General features: G+C 41.1%; 1 protein-coding gene across 3 annotated transcripts in view; it reads right to left on the reverse strand.

Moving 5' to 3' along the window:
* The window catches only part of LOC117767503 (dmX-like protein 1), a 47,930-nt gene extending 24,788 nt beyond the window's left edge, over positions 1 to 23,142 (reverse strand). For 2 of the 3 annotated variants that reach the window (XM_034595223.1, XM_034595221.1), the window contains exons 1-28: positions 22,726 to 23,142; positions 20,884 to 21,109; positions 19,039 to 19,164; positions 16,015 to 16,092; positions 15,405 to 15,483; positions 15,150 to 15,294; positions 14,781 to 14,847; positions 14,381 to 14,565; positions 13,898 to 14,102; positions 11,640 to 11,820; positions 10,575 to 10,751; positions 10,178 to 10,419; positions 8,617 to 9,316; positions 8,046 to 8,167; positions 7,596 to 7,685; positions 7,090 to 7,192; positions 6,870 to 6,989; positions 6,308 to 6,526; positions 4,873 to 6,089; positions 4,434 to 4,692; positions 4,020 to 4,153; positions 3,578 to 3,764; positions 3,353 to 3,463; positions 2,378 to 2,547; positions 1,658 to 1,755; positions 1,362 to 1,527; positions 451 to 579; positions 167 to 305 (exon numbers count right to left, since the gene is read on the reverse strand). In XM_034595223.1, the coding sequence (XP_034451114.1) occupies positions 167 to 305; positions 451 to 579; positions 1,362 to 1,527; positions 1,658 to 1,755; positions 2,378 to 2,547; positions 3,353 to 3,463; positions 3,578 to 3,764; positions 4,020 to 4,153; positions 4,434 to 4,692; positions 4,873 to 6,089; positions 6,308 to 6,526; positions 6,870 to 6,989; positions 7,090 to 7,192; positions 7,596 to 7,685; positions 8,046 to 8,167; positions 8,617 to 9,316; positions 10,178 to 10,419; positions 10,575 to 10,751; positions 11,640 to 11,820; positions 13,898 to 14,102; positions 14,381 to 14,565; positions 14,781 to 14,847; positions 15,150 to 15,294; positions 15,405 to 15,483; positions 16,015 to 16,092; positions 19,039 to 19,164; positions 20,884 to 20,970 (5,536 nt within the window). In that variant the 5' untranslated portion in view covers positions 20,971 to 21,109; positions 22,726 to 23,142. The remainder of the gene's footprint in view (positions 1 to 166; positions 306 to 450; positions 580 to 1,361; positions 1,528 to 1,657; positions 1,756 to 2,377; positions 2,548 to 3,352; positions 3,464 to 3,577; positions 3,765 to 4,019; positions 4,154 to 4,433; positions 4,693 to 4,872; positions 6,090 to 6,307; positions 6,527 to 6,869; positions 6,990 to 7,089; positions 7,193 to 7,595; positions 7,686 to 8,045; positions 8,168 to 8,616; positions 9,317 to 10,177; positions 10,420 to 10,574; positions 10,752 to 11,639; positions 11,821 to 13,897; positions 14,103 to 14,380; positions 14,566 to 14,780; positions 14,848 to 15,149; positions 15,295 to 15,404; positions 15,484 to 16,014; positions 16,093 to 19,038; positions 19,165 to 20,883; positions 21,110 to 22,725) is intronic. The other variant, XM_034595222.1, reaches the window with a different exon arrangement.
* Positions 23,143 to 23,428: the final 286 nt, after the last annotated feature.

The following is a 23,428-nucleotide window of genomic DNA, read 5'->3' on the forward strand; positions in this document are numbered from 1 at the left end:
TAATAGGGTGGTGTGCTAGGTTCAAGTACACAAGTTGTGTAATAGTAAACTCAGTAGATTATTAATTGTAAACATAAATATTTTTGTGGATTGCAGTTACAAATTGTACTATTCCAATTTCTCCTTTGCACATATGTAAATAAAAACAGATTCCCTGCAGACCTACCAGTGACACATTTGCTCTCAGTGGACCCGGAGCTGTTGCTGTTCGCAGGCTGCTCAATTAAAGAGTCCAAGGCTCTGCTGTAGTCCTCCAGGACCCAGTGAGCCATGCTCCGCAGGAACGGGTTCTGGTGGGCTGGAATCTGAAATATACAGAGATTTAAAATGTCTCTGGTTTCTGCAGCTTATTATCCATCAAACAACGCTGGGTAGTTTGATGAAATGGTGCATTTTCCCCAATAACAACAATAGCATGTGGAGGCTGTGACATCCCTAAGCGGTAGGTACCTGTTTGTCGTGACCCAGAACGTGTCTCTGGAGGATCTTTTTGTAGGTGGATGACGTCTCAAACTCAGACTCATACAATCTGGAGATCACCAGAGCCAGCTGCAGGTCCTGCATTTTCTCTATACAAACCTGGGGGAGGAAGAAGTAAAGCACAGTCAGTCATCATTTAAAAATGAGTCTGAGCTATTGTCAAAAGACTGAATAGCTGAGACAAGACATAAGCTGAAAAATTAAACATTATCTGGATACAAAGGAAAGTAGTGGAGCTTAACGATCCGCTGAACTTATTGCTTTCTTATCCATTTATTTTTATTGAACTTTATTGAACAAAATAAATGAAACTCTGTGCTCACAGCAAAGAGTTAGTGGGCGTTTGTCTGAATTGTTCTCTTCACTTGTGACTGTTAAATTGTGAGGTGCATTTCAATGAGACTACCTCCCAGCCAGAGAGACTAAACAAAGTCAATGATAGCCCATTGCCCGGGTAATGCTCATTTCCATAAAGTGCTTAGAGAAGCTCCAGTTACCCATGCTGATGAAATAATGTGACTCATTGCTTCAGGGTTTTTCTAAACAGAAGTAACCTTGATGAATAAAAGGTCAAGTACAGAAGATGACCAGAAGCTGCCCTTTAGATTTGCGAGTAAAAAGATGAGAACCATGCGCTTTATTAGTGGTGACACCACAGGGAATAAATTGAACTATTGTAATAATAAAAGAGGATCCACTGGTCACATGATCTGTTTATGTGTATGAGGTGTTTCTGCTATATCAAACACTGCCTGCATGAATATGACTTAGCTTATTCTAAGAGCAAGGTCTCTGAGGTTTAGCCAGCTAGAAAGTGACAATTGCAGCTGAAGGAACATGGGCTTCTTGCAAACATCATGTCATGTCTATTTTCCACTTGCCTCAACAGCATCCTTCAGGGAGCCAGCTAGAAGAAAGAATGCTGCAGAATGCTGGAAGCGCTGCTTTCCCAATAGTGAAAAGGCATTTTTCAATGCTGCCTTTCTCCACCGGTCCTCGGTGAAGTTGTTGCGGAAAAAGTCTGTCATTTTGGCATTGTTCTGAGACCTGGAGAGAACGTAGTTATGGATTGAAAACTGCTGTCATACACCTTCAGCGATCTGACAAAGAGTAAATATTTTGATGACTGTATGTGCATTTGTTTTTCAATGTGAAAAATAATGTCACTTCTGCCTACCTGTACAATCCCCAGACCACTGCCTTCTTTTTCATTGCAAGGTAAAACATAGCTGCATCCAGTGGATCGTTGCTCCTCAGAAAAGAAGCCTTGGCAACCTGACAAAACAAAGAAGAAAAATATACATTCAGCTCACACCTCCTCAGTATGCAGTCTTATCCACAGAAAAAAGTTTTTGCTTTGTGGATCAAATTCAGGGAGTAGCTTATATTCCATTTTAATGCTGCATTCTAAAGCAACCTCGAGAGAATGTCATTTTTACCCTAAATGACAACAATTCATTTATAATGAAACCCTCAGTAGATAGGGTTAACACTCTATTATTCTGTGCAAGTTTTTTTGAGAAAAATAAGAAAATCCTTAATAAAAATTGTTTGATCAATATGTTGCTTATTGTAAGAGCAGCAGTTAAAACAATATTCTGTTCACTACTGAATAAGACAAAGAAAAATGAAATCCACTAATCAAAATAGTACAGATTAAGTTAAGAGTGAACATGAATGCAAACTGAATGTGTGAGTTCAGAGAGGAGCTGGCCTTCCAATTTCCTACATACCTCTTTATGTACTCTGACTTACTACTTGCTGTACAACCTGTTAGATTTGTACTTCGTACAAATTAATCATATTTTATCTGAATTGGCACCAGTTCACTGCTTAAGATTGAAGCACTGGCTCCTTAATGAATATGAAAACTGACTAATGACATGAGCCGCCTCACCTTCTCAATACACCTGCGTAGCTTGTTGGTGCTGCGCAGCCACCAGCCCACACCCATGGAGCGTAGCTCAGGCCAGGTGGTCTCCCCCTTCTGTAGGGCAGGGAGCATGTTCAACAGCTCCTCCTCAGCTTCAGAGTGGAAGGCCCAGGCATAGTGACACGTTGACAGGCCTGTAGATAGTAGAAAGGGACATGTGGAAAATGGGGAATGTTTTGTATTTTGTAGGGAGAATATCCACATTGTTCATGTACAGTAAAGACAGAAGCACAGTCGGATCCATGTATTCAAAGCAGTGAGTAGACACAGAATTAGTACCTTGCTCAAGGAGATTCTTAAGTATGATAAATTGGCTATGGCTTGTTCACCTCTTCCATTGAAACCTCAAAAGCTTGAGATCGATATTTGAGACCATCAGTAGCCTCCTCGTTAGGAGTCTTATTACGCCCGGGACACACCGGAGGCAGAAGCGCCGCGAAGCGCCAATTCTCATGCGAGTAGCTGCCTGGCTGTTCACACCAGAAGCCCATTTCTCCGCGCCAGTCATCCCGCGATTCTGCTTCTTCTGCTACTTTGTAATCACACATACAGCTGATATCTGTCATGGGTAAGTAATAACTTAATGTAGGGGTGCGGGGTAAATGATGATGGTCTACACAAGTGACTGACCTACGCAAGCCTATAGTCACCCCACCCCCCACCCAAGCTTCGCGGCGCTCCCGCCTCCGTTGTGTCCCGGGCGTTAGAGTTAATAGCCTAAAATCGAAGTGCGCACTAAGGCTATAATTGAAAGAGTGCAGTCACACTCAGCAGCAATCTGGACAATTAGATTGAAAAGTCTTCTAAACATAGCTTCAAATAAAAATATTTGTATTACTGTGAAAATGGGTTAAGGTTAGTCAGTCCTTGCTCGCTCATTCACATCAGCTGTGGGATGACCCCAATGAAAACAGTTTGGAACCCCCCCAGTCTCGCTACCTTGCCGTAGCAGCTGTGCTCGGTGCGCTGGAGGCAGGGAGGTAGAGAGGAAGGTGTGCAGTCTAACGGCCAGCAAGAACTTCAGACCACACTCATCCAGTGTCTCTCCACCTGGTAAATCAACAACAGACAGTTTATTGATTTACAATTTTATAACATTTTGTTATGAAATGGTGAACATATCCTTGTAGGACCTTACTGTCATTTTTTATTTCCCTGCAGTACCTTTGCTTTTGCCCTGGCTGCCCTTGAGGTCTGTGCTTGTGCTAGCAATGGTGTCGGCCAACGCCATGAGAGACATCTGCTCCATACAAGTTAATCCTGGCAAACTGGAGTGAAGGAGGTGGCTGGACAGAACCTGGGCATGTTCTGGACCAAAGTATGTGGGACTGTACTGAGACAGGTCAATAACCTACAGACAGGAACAGGACAGAGGACAGTCTCTAAAATTAAATGAATAGTATTTCTAATTTAATACACAACACATAATACAGAGGCAGACATTAGCTGGGGACATCATCAGGTTTAACTGGTCTATAATTTCAAGGAACCAATACATCAAAGAGGAACCTTGGCACACACAGTTATGCATGTCCAAAGTTTTGCTATCCTCGCTTCTCTTTTTAATAAATTCTCTGAAACCAAGCACAAGCCAACAGAAACCGACCTTGTTTCCAGTTTCCTCTTCATCATTGTCCAGAGGATCCAGGTCCACTATGCTGGGTGTATGGAAGAGCTCATCGTAAGCATCTGTGTGACTGGAACAGTGCCCACTATCTCCACTCACACTGCCCACTGTATCTGTAAGGAGGCACAAAGCAGAGCTAAATTGTATCAGACGTGTATTTCATAAAACACCTGAGGAAAAATACCCTCCTGCTGTGGAGACAGCAGATCAAATTAAATACCACAGAGCAGATTATTTTATTATTGTATACATGTTTCAGCTTTCATACTTGTCACTTTATATCCCCAGAGACAAGATGAGAAAAAACAAGAGGATGAAACACTAGGATGGTCTCGCAATCCTTCCCATTCTAGTTACTTAGTATATTTCTCAATCCACATTTTGTATACCCACCAGTTTTTCGTGATGTATCCTCATCAGCTGCTAGAAGGGCGTACAGAGGCAGGGGAGGGATGGAGCTTATCTCCGTGTAGTCAGGGGCAGAGTTCTCTGTGATATTGAACATCTTTGGATCCCTGGCTGTGCTTCCACCGGCACCGATGGTTCGAGAGCGCACACGTCTCTCTGGATTGGCGGTACTGTCTTTAAGTGGCACAATTTCTCCAGCAATGCATTTCACGAGGTGAGAGAGGATGGCTTTGGCACGATGAACCTTAAAACGCAAATTGTGTTACACATATTAAATAAATTATATTTATTTGCTTTGTAAAGAAACCACAACAAGTGGGTGAGTTTCTGGGAAATACCATTCTTTTTAAATGTAAAGAAAAAAAAAAATCTAATATACAGTTTGTAACAACAGTTAGTATTTGAGTATTTTTTTTTTACTTACTTTCCCAAGATCCATGAGCTCCAGTAATTGTACAGGATGGTATTGCGGCAGAGTGGGAAAGAGTTGGTGAGCTGCTTCAAAAAGTCCAGAATCTTCCATCTCTACAGGCAGGTCATAAGCCGTCCTCTTCCCGCTGAGTTTCTGAGCCAGACTCATCATCGACCTTGTCAAGGCCTTTTTGGGAGGAGCTAGTGCAGACACAGGAGCACCAGGACTGAGTGCCTCCTCCTGGCTCTGTCTGACAGCTGAGATAATGGAGGAGACACTGCTGCTGATGTCGGTGTCTTGGTTAATGACAGCACTGGGTCTGGGTGGTGTTGGGAGCTGCCACTGGGAGTAAACGTGCATCTCACAGTCCATCCCTACAACTAAGATGCCGTCTCGTACCCAGGAGAGGGAGACCGGGATGGGTAATGAGCCTTCAACTGAGGAGACCAGACCGACTGATCGAAGCAGAACTAGACGAGACAAGCTCTGTTCTCTACTTGCTTCAGACGACAGACCCAGTTCTGGAGGTTTCCCAGAAAGACGGCCGTACATATAAATCTTGGTCCCAATACCAACAGTCAGAACATGTGACCCGTCCTCTTGGGACACCCAGTCCAAATGAACAAGGCTCTTACTAGTGGAACCAAGACAGTTCTCGTTAGGTAAAGAGAAGTCCATTTTAGTTGTACCACAGTTAGGTGTGGGATCTGCGCTGTCCACGACGATGGTCTGCTCGAGAATCCACTGTGAACCACCGGTGGACTCACACTGGAAGATGCTGATGTGTACCAAAGGTTCTCTAATGTTTACTATGTTGGGGCTTGGGGTGGGATTTGAGCTACGCTGTACAGTCAGAGTTGGGGTCAGGTGGGTGCTATAGGGAGTGGATGCCAGGGTAGGAGGAGACGTCAACAGTCCATTAGAGTTCAGATGAAGTGTTGAATTCAAAGATGTGTTTGGCGTCTGCCTGTAGGCAACTGCAATCCGTCCTGTATGACAGCAGCTGACCTCTATGGGGCGACCTGGCACACTTACTGTGCTGCTGTTGGGAAACCTGTCCTCCAGCAGGAGTGGCCACTCCTCCCACTGGTACAACAAGGTGTCCATACTGGAGGGTCCTGTCGCCACAACATTACACCTCCAGAAGTGCACCTTACCATCAGAACAGGAAGTAGCAAGGAGATAAGGCACACGGCCAGCTGGCAGAGAACAGGATGCACTCAAGTGACCTAGGAGGAGAGTTGATAATAAAATATTAGCCAAGGAAGTTTTTCTTAATATCTTAAGCTAAAAAATGTAATTTATTTTCAGACTTAGAATTCTGGCAATTTGACAACCTTTGAATTGGCAATTTCTGTTTCTGGGTCGTTAAATGCTGTTCTGTGACGTCTCCTGCATCTTGCATCTTTTTATCATTTGCATTATGCATGTTCTCATCATCTCTCACCTGCTGAGGGTGTAACACTGATGGCTTCTACACCTTCTGGAAGAGCCATCTCTTGGCTGTAAAGTCTGTGCGTTGTGAGGATGAGGCGACAAGCACTCTGCAGACTGGAAGTGCAGGTTTTACTCTTCTGAGTTACTGGAGAACTGAACGTGTCAAAGTCAAACTGGGAACTGTTCATGGGAGAAGCTGTGGTGGCATCTTTCTCCGTCTTGGTCTCCTCTGGGACGACACAAACAGAAAGAGGTCTGTAAATATACTGCCATTACAGTTAATTCATTTTACAGAATATTCTCAAAAGATTGTCCACAACTTTCTAGGCTCCTCATAAGTTATTATTTCTACAAAATGACCAATTTTAGAACATATTATTATATAGAGTTAATGCTCACTAGCAGACATCATAACTTTGTCAGAAGGCTTCAAGTATTTGTGCCTTTCTCAGGAGTAAAGTTGTTGTTTGAGCTGTCATTCATTTATTTCATTAGGTATTAAACAAGGTGATAGATAAAAAGGGCCTGTCCTTAAGCAATTGTGAATTAAAATGTCATATCAAAGTACCCACCCATGGTGATTGGTCGAGCAGCAAGATGGAGATGCCACATGTGGAGGAGGGAGCGACCTGTCGGAGTTAATTCAACCACCACCAGGAAAAAACGTGCCGAGAAGGTTGGCTCACCGGAGGCTGCAGAGCAAAAACACACAGAAACAAAGAGAATAATAATGAAGTTTGAAAGGTGGCATAAATCAAACTTCTGCGCTAGAAAAACATAATTTATCTGTACCAGTGCGAGGAGAATCAGGATTGCCCTGTGTGCTCTCTGTTCTCTCACTGCCAAGGATCAGATCCTCTTCAAAAACATGCAGGAGCTGCGTCTCCTTTCCCTGCTGTAGAGAACAACACAAGCTACTATCAAACTGTAACAGATGCAGGCACTGAGCAAAACGCTTTATCGACTGGGGTGCAAATATGCAAACACATTAACACGGACAGGAGTTGTGTCAATGCTACATAAACACATTCACAAGCTGCCTGAGGGGTAGAGGAAAGATTTGCTCTGCACCCGTTTAGACCTTTCGAAGAGACTCTGAACTCTACCGCACACCGGTTCTTATACAAATGCTCCAGATTCCAACTTTGGCTTTTAAATGTAGTTCAGTAAAAGGTTTTATTTCAGGGGTAAAGTTTCAGTTCATGTCTTAAATATCAAAGATGTTTACAAACAAAGAGCAAGAGCAGGAGAAATGTTTTAGAATACGCTCCATTTTCTTGGGTTTCATTTATACTTACAAAGTCAGTAATGGCATCCAGCTCTATTATACAGCCTGGTTTTGCTGTGGATTGCTGACTGATCATGTTGAACACCTCCCCAACATTTTTCTGAAGAGAAAAAGACATTAACATTTCAGACTAGCATTACATAGTTGAAACATACAATTACTTTGCCAAACGTATAGTCTAAATTTCAAAAATTAAGCTTAGATGCAATAAGAGATATTGATTTTTTTTGTTAATAAAAGGCTTAAAATCAACCGTCACTTTTTGCTGAATTAAACTCTGCTGGATTAGGTCAGAGAGATCCCTGACATGCCATTCGTCTTAATTATCACGTTATTTGATGTCATTTTTCTACCAAGTCATCCAAGGCTGACACTAATTAAGAGGCAAGACTGCAAATTTATAGCTTCTTCTTAACTCACCTAATTACAGTTGAAGGTATTGATACATTGGAGGACTTACTGAGATCTCAGGGTTGGAGAGTTCACCCAGGAGTTTCTTGGCTTCGATAACGGCCTGATACAGCCTGAGCGAGTGTCCGTCACTAGCCACAAAGCAGGCGCTGGGCGAGTTACAGTATACACCTAAAGAGGGAAACAAAATAAAGACAGGCAAAGAATAAACTGTGGGTCGGTGGGAGCTATTAAGCTTGTTTCTCTAAGTAAACATACAGTCAAAAGAAAGAAAAAAATCCAGAATACTAAATTTAAGTATATTTTACAAACAAGCAGATTATTAAGGTGATATGGATGATGTATACTCCAGAATTGTTTACAAAGATTTAATAGGAATCATTTATTTACACAGAGGAGAGTTACAAATAAGAGTAAAAGAACTATTTTTAAAATTATATTTTTTGAGAATTCAAATCCCAAAGCTGGTCTCACTTGGTCAAGGTTAGTTATTTAGGAATAGAACCCTTTCCTTTATATAACTGGACCAAAATAGGTGTTTGGTAAACAAACATATTATGATGATGATGCTGTGCTCATTAAAATTTAAAAGCAGAGAAATCCTAAAAACATTTTCTCACCTAAACAGCTGCTGGGAATGAGTGTGGGCAACCAGGCAACGTTAGCGAATGCTGATGCATGGAGAGAATTGATCCTCGCGAGCTCCGAGACCCCGCCTGACAGAGACAGCGGGCCAACAGGGTCCACTCTCCATAAAATCAGCTCACTGTAGATTGCATTGGGATCTTGGGAAACCACACCGAGGGACAGCCGGCTGGCCCGTGACCCACGGGGCAGCGATGTTGAAACAACCTCTGGAGGAGCCAGAATGCTGTCTACCTCTGGTGTCCTCAAGGCGTTGTGGTGTGAGGTGGTGAGGAGGAGCGGGAGTAACGAGTGACAGGCCAGGTCGTTGAGGTGGAAGCGGTGGCCACAGTACCGTGACTTGTGTGAGACGCTGAGGACAGTGGAGAAAGCAGAGTCCTCTGCGAAACTGACTGCCCACTGGTTCAGGGAACCATCAGCGTGTTTGGAGATCATGAGGACATTGGGGGTGAAAATGTTGAGTCGAAGACTACTGCTGGGCAGAGTTTTTCCTTGATCTCTGTAGCTTATTAGAGCAGATTTAGCTTGAGGCAATGTGCTCCCAGACGGTCGTTGTCTGCCATGTTGGATAGCCAGATCCACGTTCTTGTTGCAGGCATACATAACAACGCTGTGGCTCAGGGAGATCGCATCACCAGCCGGGAATGCCACAGGGATACGGGACACAAACGACACCTGAAAGAGGAAGAGGGACATCAGAGCAATTAAATCTTTAACAACTCAAACTTTTCAGCTCTGAGTGTTAAAAAGGATTGAGACAATCACTTCTTTTTTAGAAACAGAAAAACTTCCCATGTGAATGTGGTATTGACACAGATGGCACTGAAGATCGTCAACCTATTTTACAAAAAGGTTGAGCTCAAAACAAAAAGGCTCACATTCTTCTGTTCTTCTTTCTGAAGTTGACTGACAAGTGAATATCAGACATGAACTGAGTCACAAAGACAATAATGGAGACTTTCCTGTATTTGCACCTTCACATATGTAAAAAAGAATACTCAAGCTAAAAATAATAGTAGGATCCTGTCTGTTTTATCTAATCAAAGCAGACAGGCCTAATCAACCTGAATGGTAATGAAACTGGGGATTCTATTTGCTGCATTGCCCGACTGACTAACTGCCACGTCAAGAGATTCTCATTAATTCACTGCTAATAAAAATGCAGCCGGGAATTTGATATGAAATCACACATAATTAGAATGTAATTGTCTGAACGGCTGGTTGAGAAGCCATTAGAATAGGAGCTGGACCATCGCGACTGTCAAAATGATTCACAACCTGACTGAGAAGATGAATTAATGCTGTCACTGAGAAGCACTCCTCGAAAGTGTGAATACAAACAAGTCATTTGAAAGAGTGAACAAAGGAAAATCTACTTAATTCACAGTGATGATTAAATCATTAAGTCAAAATATAATTGACATTTGCTTTACTGTTGTTTCCTATCATACAATTTCATGTCTCTATTTTTTCTTTATCAATCTTTGTGGATTCAATTATTTTACATAAATATGAAGCACATCACAGTAAATGTACCTGAGCTTGTCTGAACATCCCTGGCTGGTATTCATCCAACCAGTCCACATTCCAGACTAACAGGGAGCCGTCCATGGGGTGAATACTGAACAGCATGTCAGCCCCTTTATTCCACTCCTCTAGCAGCACGTCCACCTGGTGCTCCACTGCTGCCAGAGGAAGCTCCCCACCCTCAGGTCCGTGGGGGTCAGTTGGTCTGCTCCCATTGTCCTCGTCATCAGAGTTATCCTCATCTTCAGGCTCTGGGTGGAGAATGCAAATGATTCTGTTCAAATAAACTCTGAAGATCAGTATGAAAAACAAAGCAGATTACAATGTGTTTTGACAGTTCTGCTCCAGCTTCTTATCCGCACTCCTTCAAATAAACTGTTGGCCTAATCCAAATATTTGTCTGTACCTTCATGGGAGCAGCCATTCTGTTGCTCCAGGCTGCCTCTGAGCTGCTGCAGGAAGACTTCCATAGCTAAAGTGAAGTGAAGCTCTTTGTTGTTCAGCCAGTGGACGGTAAAAGGACCTCCAGGTTCCTCGTCATCCGCGCTACTCAGAGAGGAGATTGAGGGCAGCAGAGGAATGTCTGCAGTAAAGACATTACAACCTTTAGACTAAAAGGTGAATAATAACAGGGATTTGCATTCCATTAGTTCGGGGGCATGCTGGAGAAAATAAACTTCCATGAATATGAGCATGGTCTGAAATATGCTTAAACATAATTCAAGCATACAAATACGAGCCTACAGGAATTAAAGGCTGAAGGAGATTCTGCCCCAATTCAGGTCAAATTAAGCTACCCTAAAAAAACAGAGAGGAACAAAATGAAAATAACTTCCATTTGCTGTGAGCAGCTTTCACTGAGGGAAGGAAAACACACTGGGATGTTAAACAACCTCAGGCAATGAACAACATTTACAGCCCTTTTTGCCAAAAGAAAGAGGCGAAGCCCTCTGACCCACTACTGATTTTATTCAAACGAGACTTGATGTAGCCTCTATGGTTTACAAATAACTAATACGTTGCTGTACTGTAAAGGCATTTCTACACATGAATTCTGCTAATCATCTGGAAACTTTAGTCTGAACATGGCCTTTTCACATATGAAGAATGCAGCAGGAGAAAGAAACGCTCACAACAACAGGAAAATATCCAGAACATTGAGGCGAGGAATAACGTCGAGCATGAAGGAGACAGGTCATATAAATCTGCTGTTTTTAGTAACAGCACAACTGACATCAGTGTCGGCTCTTATCGCCAAAAAGCTCTCAAATGTCTTTGACTTTCCAAGTTGACTTCTTTGTCTGCATCTTACCTTATCTCTATAGCACCTCTTTATCATCCTAAGATATTTATATTCTTTTAGTTTTTCTCAGTTTTGCATCCATCACGTGTTAGAAACATCATCACCTTTAATACTTAACTAAATTTACATCAACAACTAGTAAGAGAAACTTCAGTTTTTGATTCTAACCTGTGGCTGGGTTGATGCTGGCAGCAATGTGGAAGTGGCAGAGAGCGTTGGCATGGGGCATGTTGCTGTTGATCCTCTTGTGGTTGTAGTGGCAGCTCTGATGGTTGGACAGGCACCCAGTCAGGGAGGGTTGGGGTACGTCCTGGTAAGAGGACAAGTGCCATGATTCTTGAAAACTCAACTGTGAAGAAAACATTAATAATTAAAAGCAGACAGTAAAAATGTGTTGTTTCTTACACCAAACTTGGGGTGATAGTCTGCCTTAGATTTAGGCCAACATGCTTTTTTCCATAGCTTATGATAGTATTTACATTAAAAGAGATGATAAAATTAGAAATAATGCAAACAAAATTTAAATAACCTGAAAAGCAGGTGTTGTATAGGGTGGGTCAGTGTAGTGACACACTATAGGTACACACACAGAGGAATCCAGGTCAAACCTGCTTTTTGTTATTGTGAATGATTCAAGTTGTACTTACTAACAAGGATTCTCCTCCCAGCCTGAACAAAGCTACTCTGCTTAAGGGTGTGAATTTAATTTGATGTTACTGACGTTAAAAGACATTTAAGTTTTACAGCCAAATTTGTCTACGAAACAGAAATGGAAAGAAACCGGAAGCATGAAGAGTGGATATGAGAGATGGGTCTTAAAACTTAAATTAGTACTTAGGTTATGTACTTTGGGTTAATTTGTCATTCAGATATACAGTTCTATATTTGAGCCTCTGTGAATTCTCATGACAAGATTAAACCTGTAACAATAATCCTAATCTTAAATACAGATCATCTTTAGGTTCGTGTAGATTTTTTTGTTGCGGTTATTAAAAAGAAATGTGTGTAAAGAGACTATTTGAAAGTGCGTGTCTCACATTGACGTGTACAAAGCAGACACACATACTTCTAATTGGTTTAAGTTATCCAAGTAGAACAATTTGATTGTAGGAGATTGCAGTGTAAGTGCTTTCTCTGTATTGTCCATCCCTTGAGTTGGGGAGGGAGAGAATTACCTCAGACTACAGCCTGGATCAACCGCCCAGTCTGTGATTTCTAATGAATAATTCCACACATCTACTCTTGCAGACTTTCCTCAAGGCAAATACAGACATTTGCATACCTATTTTTCTTGTAATCTTATGTGCTCTGGGCTCTGTTAAGTGCCAGTGAGACCTATTTAAACATGGACATTTAAATGTACATATTAAAATGGGTTTTAACATTGTCTTTGGGGCCTACAGAGGCCAGACAGTCAGCAACAACCTAGGTCACAGACGACACTACCGTTGAAGGTGAGCTAGTAGCAGCAGAATGAAACAGAAAAACAACCGTCAGAAGTCAAAGTTATAATGTTCAAGTGTTTTATGGAACATGGAAAGGAGGCCAATATTCTTCCCTGATTCTCTTAAGCCCGACAAAGCTTCAGAAAGTTTTTTCATGTCTGATAGCCAATTAATTTTCCCTTTTAACTCCACTAAGCCTCAGTTATATTTCTATCTCCTTCTCCAGTCTCCCTTTGCTCTTTTTCTCTCATCTCTGCAGTTCCCTAATGACATGCATCAGCAGCGTTGAAAATATAGTGGTCTGGCTTCTATTTCAGGGTTATTTGTGCACATTTATTCCCCACAACAAAGACAAATTATGGTATTTCTTTCTGTATTTTGTAACCAAAAAAGATGATATTCTCAAAGTGATAAGGTTTTACACATTAAAGCATTAAAGTGTTTAGCTAATGTCAATATTCAAATTTTCTTACAATGCTTTAAGATGATTATACAACTTTCTGAATCTGTGCATTTTATTGTATTTATTTATATCCAAGTAGGAAGTAAATGAAGTATGACGTTTGTACATGAAACCATGAGCATATCTGCAAACTGAATTTAGGGGTAATACACAAGCATACAGCATGTAATACATGTCAGTAAATACTAACAATATAGTATATATTTGTAACTTAAATTCTATGATGTCTATGATGATGGTTAAAACTGTTTTGGAGACATGTTGACAAAACTTCCGCTAAAGTTGCTGAAATATTTTTCCGATCCGACGATAAGCTATAACAACACATTGATATTAAAAACACTTCCGAGTGTACTGCGAATTGACAACACTGCTAACTATAATCCCCCAAATGGCCAAAGCAATGAACTGCTTTCTACCTTCACAAGGGTAGAATATACCGCAGGAATAAGGCTACAGTTGTTTTATCAAGTTGTAATAAACAGGGCAACTGTAAAAGTAACATTAGAGTCTCTTACCTCCTGTGCTGTATTTCCTTGGGTCTTTCCATTACAGGCGTGTTTTCTCGTAGGACCTGCACATCTGAGTGTGTCACTGAGTTGGCCAGAGCCGTGGTTTTGGTGGGGACCGTACAGGAGGCTGTCACCGGGCAACAACGTCTCTGCCCAGAGCCGACACACGCTGTCCTTACAGCAGGTGAGCAGAACATTACACACTGCACCTCTTTTAGGAGAGAGGAAGGAAAGGGGAAGGGAAAAGGATAATTACAGTAAGGTTAGGTTGAAGTCTGCTGAAGGTCAGTCAAATTTGTCAGGCATTAAGTCCATTATCTACTGCTGAAAGGACTACCTCAAATGTTAACTAATGTCCGTTAACTTGTGCTTTTCTTACTGTTACTGTCAGCAGTGTAGGCTAAAGTCAATATGAGCCAGATGAGAAGATGAATTAATCATGGCTGCAGAGAGGAGGGCTGTGAAATGTTGCTTGAACAGTGTCAATACCGTGGCATGCACGTGCTGGTCTTCCTCCACGAGAAGCCCGTGACAGAACGGGGGTGAGCCAGGTAGACAAAGGAGAAGGCCAGCTCTCCCTGGACACTGACACTGGGATGTGCAGGAGTGAAGAGTCTGGAAACACCTGACTTCCACTTACTGGTGCTGTACCAGACCTTTACTAAGCAGTCATCCTGGAGACGAGAGTGATGTTGTGATTTAGGGTGTGCTATTACAATTTAAAGTCATTGTGAAAAAATGGAACACACTAAGGGAAAGCAGTACCGTTAAGTTACTTTACAATTACAGTGCAATTACTTCTCTTTGTAAATGAACAATGCTAGCATGACATAGGATAGTAAGCGTCACAATCCAAACAGGTTTGGCAACTCCTGTTAAAGCTACTTACTTGTCCAGCAGTAGCAAAGAATTCCCCATCAGGTGAGAACCGCATTAAACTGACTGGAGAGGCTGTCCTTTTGACAAAGAAAAAATATGAAATGACATTTTAATACTAATATAACAGACTACCACATAAGTCTATATTCTCTGATACAAGACATCAACTGCTTAAGACAGAATAAAACAAGTTTAAATAAAATGATGCATCTGCATTCAAAGTTACATGTACCAGTAATGGAATTAGCTAGTTTTATTACATTTTCTAATTAGTAAATAAGTACAAAAATGATGTTGATACTGTCAGAAATTGAAGAACATTTCTATTTAACATTTTCCTTGGCAAAATCCCCATTTTAAAGTTTTCCTTAGTTCTTACTTGCTCTCCCAGATACACCTCCAGGAACAATGAGAGTCTGTCATTGTCATTTCTTCCGGCTTTCCCCGTTCTTCAGCTTCATCTTTCACTGAGTCAACATGAGACCACAACTGGAGGCTAGTAGAGCCTGTTAGGAGAGTGCTACCTGCATAGACAATAAAAAGAAACATGAAGGCAAATCTGAGAGATTCACAAATTCAACACTTTTTCGAGGACATCATTGTTATTTTGGTACGGTTGTGTTACATGAATTACCTGTGGGGTGCCAGGCAAGGTTCCGTACCATAGAAGGTAATACAAACTGACCCGTCTTCTGCCATTGGCAGTTCAACTTCTGCAGAGAAAGAATACACAAAACATTAATGTTAAAATGGGATCAATAATTTGTATTTTCCTCCATCACTTCTACTACTGGTTACAACTGCAGAACTAAAACCAGAAGTGAAGCTGCTCTCATGTGAGCCACATGTGATCAGGCCACATTGACAGCAACAGTTACAGCAGGAAACGTCTGCAATGAGAGCAGTGCTGGTAAAGTCTTTCCATCCCATGTAGCTATTCTTTGACACAAAGCTGTTCAGCACAGAAATGGCAAATATCGGAAGTCTGCACTGAATAAAGAAACGGAATAAATAATAAACGAGACAATGACTGCAAGATTTGAAAGGATATTTCAGTAAGAATGTGTATACGTGTTTGGAATATTCGCTCTTCCCTGGTGAATTTCTTACAAGATTAGAGTGAAGGTATTCTGATGTGTGTCAAATTGTACTAGAGCAGCCCCTGAAAGAGAAATGTCTTGTTCAGGATGATGTGACTGCATGCATGACCACGCTGTAATTGGAGAAGGATGTAGACTACTCACAGTCAACGGTGGATCTTTCTGATCTGGGTGCTGAACAGGCTCAAAGACGCACACAATGCTTCCATAGGAAGCTGCAATCTGTCAGCAGAGAAAAGAAAATGCAACCCACTATAAATCAAGACATGTTTTCTGATGCAGAGTGAAACAATATATCATAACACATACATTATATTTTCATTTCTATGTATGCAAAAAGTGTAACATCCTTGTTAAAAGTTACAATAAAACTAAAACAACAAGCAGCTGCGGATGGATGCCGATGATGATATTGGGAGTAAAATTAAGAGTTAAAGTTTTGGATAGATATATATTACCCTATATATAAATAAATACAATTTGGCAATGATTCCTGGATATGGCATTATCAAATCCTAATGACAAAGGAATGTAATTGAGGCTGAATATTTAACAGTTTAACCAAAAACTTTATCATATACAACTCTAAACAAAAAGAAAACAAATACAGCCAAATAAACAAAACTTGAATAAAGAAAATTTAAATGCATTTTTACGTAAAATATAAACATAATTTCGCACAGTTGTTTATTCAGCGATGTTATACTGATGTACCTGTGAAAGGCTCATCTTGGCCAACCAATAAATCAATCTGGCTTTAAAAGCAACAATTTTTTTTTTTTTTTAAGTATTTAATTGAAATAAACCGTAAACTAACAAACTTGACAATTGAAATGGTGAATAATGAGGGTCGATCCTTACTGATTTTTCTAATTAGGACCAACCAAAAATAATCTATAGACTTTTCTATAAACCATAAACATCAACAAAAAATTAGCATAGCCCCTGGACAACAAGCCCAAAATACTTGAGCTTATAACAAGTCAGGGATGAGTCAACATTGTCTTGTCGACTGTATGCACACGTCCCATTCATGCGTTGAGGGCTGCATGCTCAAGTGCTTTCTACTGGAGCCACGGTCACAATGTTAAACAGAGTGAATGGAAGACATTTCTATGGCAATGAACACAACTAACAAGCTTCCAAGGTTCAGGGATAAGACAAGCTGGGTCACAAATAGGGTAAATAAAAAACAGACTGTCAGCGAGTGACTTCTGTGAATGAGCGAGTCATGTTTATTAAGTTCTTTAAGAGCATAATAAGTTCCATTGTTGTCTCCACTACAATTTTATTAAACGTGAACCAACAGACAAAAAGCAGCAATTTAACATGAACTCTCTGTGGAGGTGATCACTCCACTGATTTTCATAGAAACCTAACTGAGATTCTGAGGTCACTCCAGAAGTTATTATCACCAGCAGCTGTTTCAGCTAGCTAACTAATATGAGCCCTTTTTCAGATTTCACTGCTCCTGCTTTGTGGTTGTTAGTGGATATTGCTCCCTGCTCTGTCTCTATGGAGTTGCTCTGCATGCATTTGAATTCTAAATGCAAACCATAGATAACAAGCAGGCATATAAATTGTGAGGTGAGGTAATTTAACTCAGTTCAAACTTTGCCCTCATTTTCTTTGTTTTGTTCCAAGTTTCAAAATAAACGTTCCACGGCAGCAGGGCACAAATGCTTATAAATATATTTTAAGTGTTACAGCATTTACATTATGAACACAACAATGCTGTGTAATCTAATAGCATTGCCAATATCACAGTTGAGATAAAGGCATGCATACCAACTGAGCATGTTTTTACAGACACTACACTGTGCTGAAGGCATGTGAGGTTAGTTCTGGACAAAATGAATTGGATTAAGCATCACATGAGGGGAGTGGTGAAGGCTTGGGTGACCATTTTTTCCCCCATTTGAATTAAATCAGGCCTGTCTGCTGTTTCAACAATGCCACCACATTCCCCAAATAAAAAACTAAATTACAGTGATGTCTGGTAAGATGACTTCTGCCTGTAACATCTTAATGAAGTAATTTGTCAAGTTTATACAGATGGAGAAACACTTGAATTCTCCTTTGGCATTTGAATGCAGCATTGTTACGGAGTAGCTCAGAGCAACCATGAACACCATGACTTCAGTCAAAGTGCTTTGGCTGCCGTCTATCAAGCTTGAGAGATATGGAAGATTTACATTAGTATTCTGTAGAGACGTAACCATCACGTCTCAGTTTTTCCAAGGTCTGGACAGCTAATATCAAGAATATGAAACTGTGAATTACAAACTTAAAGCCTGTGCTGAATCCAAACCTATTCTGTAATCCTTCATTCTTATTCATTCGTGAAACTGGGTCAACATCTGCCCCAACTTCCTTTATAAAAGACTACCAGCAGTCCTGCCAAAACAATGAAACAAATCCTGTTTCAGCTCTACATTCGTAATCGAAACTATTAAAACTAATCAAACTAATACATCTACTCCTGTGGCAAACAGTGTAGAAACCAGACAACTTGTTATTGTCCCAGTCCCACAGATATAATCAGACACTAGAAATAACTATACATTTTCACAAATCTTTTTGTCCTCCTGAAATCTGTTTCAGATGAAAATTACAACCATCACAACAGAACTTTTATTGTGCAAACAATCATTAGAGGGGATATCAGGGAATGTGCCTGTGTACAACTACATGCTTCTACTGGGGGATTTTTCCCTCACTTGAACACTAGAAGCTCAAGTTCATTACACAGCTTTGGATTTTGCAAACAAATGTCTTTCCTGAAAACAAAAGCTGCCAACAGTAAAAAGACCGCAACAGAGCTGCGGCTTTGCAGTTAATCTACAACAAAAGAACTAAAGAACAGAGCCCTGTAGGCAAATTAGCAAATGGATAGGAAATGGAAACGATTCAAGTATAAAGTAAGCATAAGTATGATTTCACCAACACTAGCTTGCTTAACACACATAATGAAAAAGACATTCAAACAAACTAAATTAAAAAATAAAAAAATAAATAAAAACATTTCATGGATACATCTGAGTAATATTTACAAAATAAACATTACTTTAAACTGGAATAATGTCTGTGTTCAACACAACTGGTATTTCGGGAACTTGCCAGATCATGATGACCTAATAAGACGGAGAACCAGCCCATCCCTCTTACCTGTCCACCCTGCAGTGAGCAGTCGACACAGCCGACCTGAATGTTCCCATGTTTGGCTCCTGGGATGATCTGCAGTCGCTCAAAGTCACTGCCCAAAATTACCACGTCGCAACCTGACGCATAGGCCTGTGTCAGAGAGACAAAAGAGAAAAGCACAAGGAGAAGAGGAATGAAGATGATTCTCAGATCCGTCCAGAGAGAATTGCATGAAGGGTCACTTGAACTGCACTTGTCTTATGCCACCATATGACAGCTCTGGAGCAAAACCAGATGAGAATCTGAATTATACACTCTATTTCTGTGGCTCTCAGAAGAATATCTTCACATGAGCTGTGTTTCACTGTGACTGTGACTCTTTTCACTAGAGGACAGAGGGACAAAAATAGTTCTCCTATTGATCCACTCTCTGAATAGCATGGGAGTGGTTTTAGATCACGGAGTGCAAACGCAGTCTGAGGTTCTGCCTTTGAATTTCAGCCATGGAACAAAGTCTTATAGCCTCACAAAGAATGTCCTGCAGAAGAGGAAAAGGACTTTGGCACAATAAAGCATTTGAATTATACAGTTAAAAAGACTAATACAGTAACCTAGCCTACATTTATATTTCATTTCAGACTAGCAGTACTCATTGTTGAGGTACTGTGTCAAGCAAACCCATAATATCATTGCTATTTAATTTTCAGCATCAGAATCCCTGGTGGGAATCACGACTGTGACGCTGACTCTGACAGTGTCATTTTCTACCCAGTTAGTTGTTCCTCGAACTGGTAGAAATTCATTTGTGGAATTGTTGATTCATAATTTTAAACCTAGCCTAAGTTGTCCTGTAGACATATAGACTTTGAGAACAAATATAATATGTGTATATACTGACGAGGCAGGTCGAGGTACATTTTCTTGTATTCAGCAAAAATGACGGCAAACCAGCTTAAAGCGAATTTTACACTTTACCAGCCAAGAATAGGATATAACTTTTAGCTGAGGCCAGCACATTACTTTTGTGTTATGTAGCATTGGCTGGATCATGATTCGGCTTTAGCAAAGAGCTTTACATAGAAAATTAAGATTATTATCCAGCTCTGCTCATTTTTCTGCATGTGTGTGCCCCTAAATAATCAAATTTTGCCCATTAACAATTAAAATCAGAGTATGAACAATAAGTCATATTTGATTAATAAAAATATTTAGTTTTTTGTTTTGGCTGAACAGTTCCTTCTCACAGAAAAGCATCATGCTGCCATGGCTCACTGGGGAACTTATAGAATAGAATAATGACTTTATTATTAGTAGCATCTGTGCTTTTCCTACTATGACACATCAAAATGTCTGTGAGGAAAAAAGACGACTGTCCTCATCACATGTCCTATAAACTCCTACTTTGAGTGTAATTGGACTAACATGGCTATAGCAACAGAATTGGTATGATGGCTGCTACTGTATTTTATGTGACAGGTTTCATTTTTTAAACAGCAGTACAGTATGTTTTGAGTTCAAGGTCACGTGTCATAAATAGATATATGGTTGCAAAGCTGTTTTACGATAGACAGATAGTAGATCAGTATTCGCTTAAAAATATTCAACATCAATAATGTGTCCAATATCTATTAGCCGGTTACTAAACAGGATCACCACCTCAACTTAATTCTTACTCCACAGAGCATTAGTTAAGCATTTTTGGTCCTTTTTCCATCCCGTGCTTCTGCTCCTACTACATTTACCTTAATAAAAAACCTCAATGAATAAGAGTCTCTTCAGTTTTGTGACCAATCAGTTTCGCAGCACCCAAGGAATCAGAGCTCATAAGTGTCTGGGAGGGAAATGTTTCCAGAGCTTGAAATATCTTACCGTGAATGGCACATTGTTGACGCTCCCGACAGAGAAACAATTGTCCCCTGGGTTGACAGCCCCTGTGAGGACCTGATGGAGATTCATGACTTTTGTTTACAGTCTCCGTGTGCTCCTTCCTTTCTCACACCCTCCCACTCCGGGTAAAATCCATGGGAAACCATGGGAAGGATGTGTTCATCTTTGTCTTTGTCCGTAATTTCCCTTAAGTGACTCTACAGATATGCTGTTAGGAAGAGATAAAAACAGAGAGATGTGATGATGAATGATTTGGTTTGGTAAGCACCGGACCTGAAACCGTATTGACTGTCAATTGATTTAACACTCAGCTCTTGTAATGTTAACAAGGATTAAATACTGCGGGTGATCTCTGAAGTGTTTCTGTTGTACCACATGGAACTTAAAACGTTTCCCCAGCCCCAAAAACTGCACGAAAGTACTCTTGCAATGTGAATTTAATCTATGGAAAAAAAAACATGCTGGTGTTATTGAGAAAGTACCCACTGCAAATGAGCATTACGCCTATTTGGCATACGGGCAGCTGAAAAGAGCATGTTGGCATCAAGGATAATTCAGTCGTGGCGACCTATCTCTTCCTTTAAAATCAATGCCACTAAATAAGCATAAGGCCTTTCAGAGATTATCACTGAGGGTTGAGTTTCACTGCAAAATAAATGCAATCAACTTGATTGCAGACTTTTTAGCATGCAGAGGAACAGGAATGCAAACCAAGGTGGGCAGAAACTACACTGATAAGCATGTGGGAGGGCATCCAGGGAGGTTAAAAAACAATGGTACCATGGACAAGCAAAGTGAAGTTGAAACTTAATAATGATGCATATTTGTCGAAAGAAGTAATAAGGGGCAACTGTATTTATGTATCATAGCAAAAGAAAACAAATAGAAATCTAGGTAAGTCATTAAAGACAGCAAGTTTAACACAATGTCTTGAGAAGTAGTAGAAGAGGTCGTTTTTGGGTGGTCAGCGACAGATTAATCAATTTGGTTTAATGAGATTGGTTCAATAAACACAATATGATTTTCATCAATGGCAAAAAAAGCTCAATATTTATTGATATATTGCTCATGCATTGTGCAAGCACCGTGAGGAGGTATAACACATAACTGGTTTTAATGTTACACTTCACAATTTGTGAACTCTGCTGCTGTTTATCAAGCGTCAACGTGAGAGATGACGTGACAATAATCGATATCGACCTAAACATTTTTGACCACATCTCCCAGCCCTCGGTTCTCCTCTGTGCTGGCAGCAGGGCCGGATCAACAGGGGGCAGGGCAGATGTCAGTGGACGTGTCACCAGGATGCAGACTTACATCTCACTCCAGCCCTGTGCAGCCTGGTAAACACACAGCACTGTGTCAACTCGTCTCACAGTCAATTTCCACGAAACCCTCCTTGCAGATACATGGAGGGTCAGCTCAGGGTCCCATGTCTGCAGGCTCTCTCTCCTCGTGTGCATCTGTCTGCGCACAGTCTTATTTCCTCTTTATGTTTGAGCCTTTAGCAAAAATCGGTTATGACACTGTGGTTTTGACGTTACAACACTATCAAAGTTAGTAACTTTACCACCAAAGGGCAGCAGCAGCAGCGTCACAAGCCATTTTATAACTGGTGCAAATGAGCGTCATCTCTCCCGGGCTGTGGCGACTCACGTGAAAACCAGTTTAAACATCCGCATCACACACCAGCTACCTGTCTCCCAAGTCACCGCATCATGACGCTAACTTTAGCCGTCAAGTTTAGCTAGTCGCCTGCAGACCACAACATAAAATCCCCCCATTAAAAACCCCCGGAGCCAGAGAGGCTAGTTAGCTACTCACCGTGTGCGGCCGCTGTGTCACACGTCCCCCAAGGGGGGGGGGGGGGGGGGGGGGGGGGGTGTACTGTCAACACGCGCCCCCTGTCAGCTTCTCCTTTCTGATGGACGCCAAACGTTACGGTTTCGGTCACCTCGGCTAGCCCCGCGTTAGCATGTGCTAGCTAGTGGAGCGGTGTTTCAGCGAGCTTTCTGCGCTACCGGAGCTAGCTGCGGCTCACTTGTCGCACATCGCTCGGTGCCCGGCGGCCTCTGCCCGTCAATGCGAGTAGTTTGCTGACTTGTCACGGCGCGGAGGAGCCGGAAGGAGCCAACCTCTGCCCAAGGTTAGCGAGAGAGATGCCTCCAGAGAGGAAGCTTTTGCTTATGTTGGAGATGTGTCATGATAATCGCTGTTTCCGTGCGGTGCATTGTGGTCCTTGTAGTTTGGGGTCGTGGAGTTTAAAACTCATCTGCACTTGTTCACGTTGTATTATTAAATGTGTCGCTTTACCATTAGGATTGTAATTCCAGCCTGATATCAAATATTTGATAAATATTCCAAGGGACGTTTAATAATTTTGTTGGTGAACGTTTTAAATGTATTTCATTTATGCTGTAGAAGTGACTGAGTTTCACTTTAAGGTTCTGAGCATGTGATGATGTTGTAAAACCCACCAATAAAGATGTTTTTATGTCTTTAGTCTGCCAGTTGATTCTTATGTATG

Source organism: Hippoglossus hippoglossus, chromosome 9, assembly GCF_009819705.1.
Source record: "Hippoglossus hippoglossus isolate fHipHip1 chromosome 9, fHipHip1.pri, whole genome shotgun sequence".
Lineage (NCBI taxonomy): Eukaryota > Metazoa > Chordata > Actinopteri > Pleuronectiformes > Pleuronectidae > Hippoglossus > Hippoglossus hippoglossus.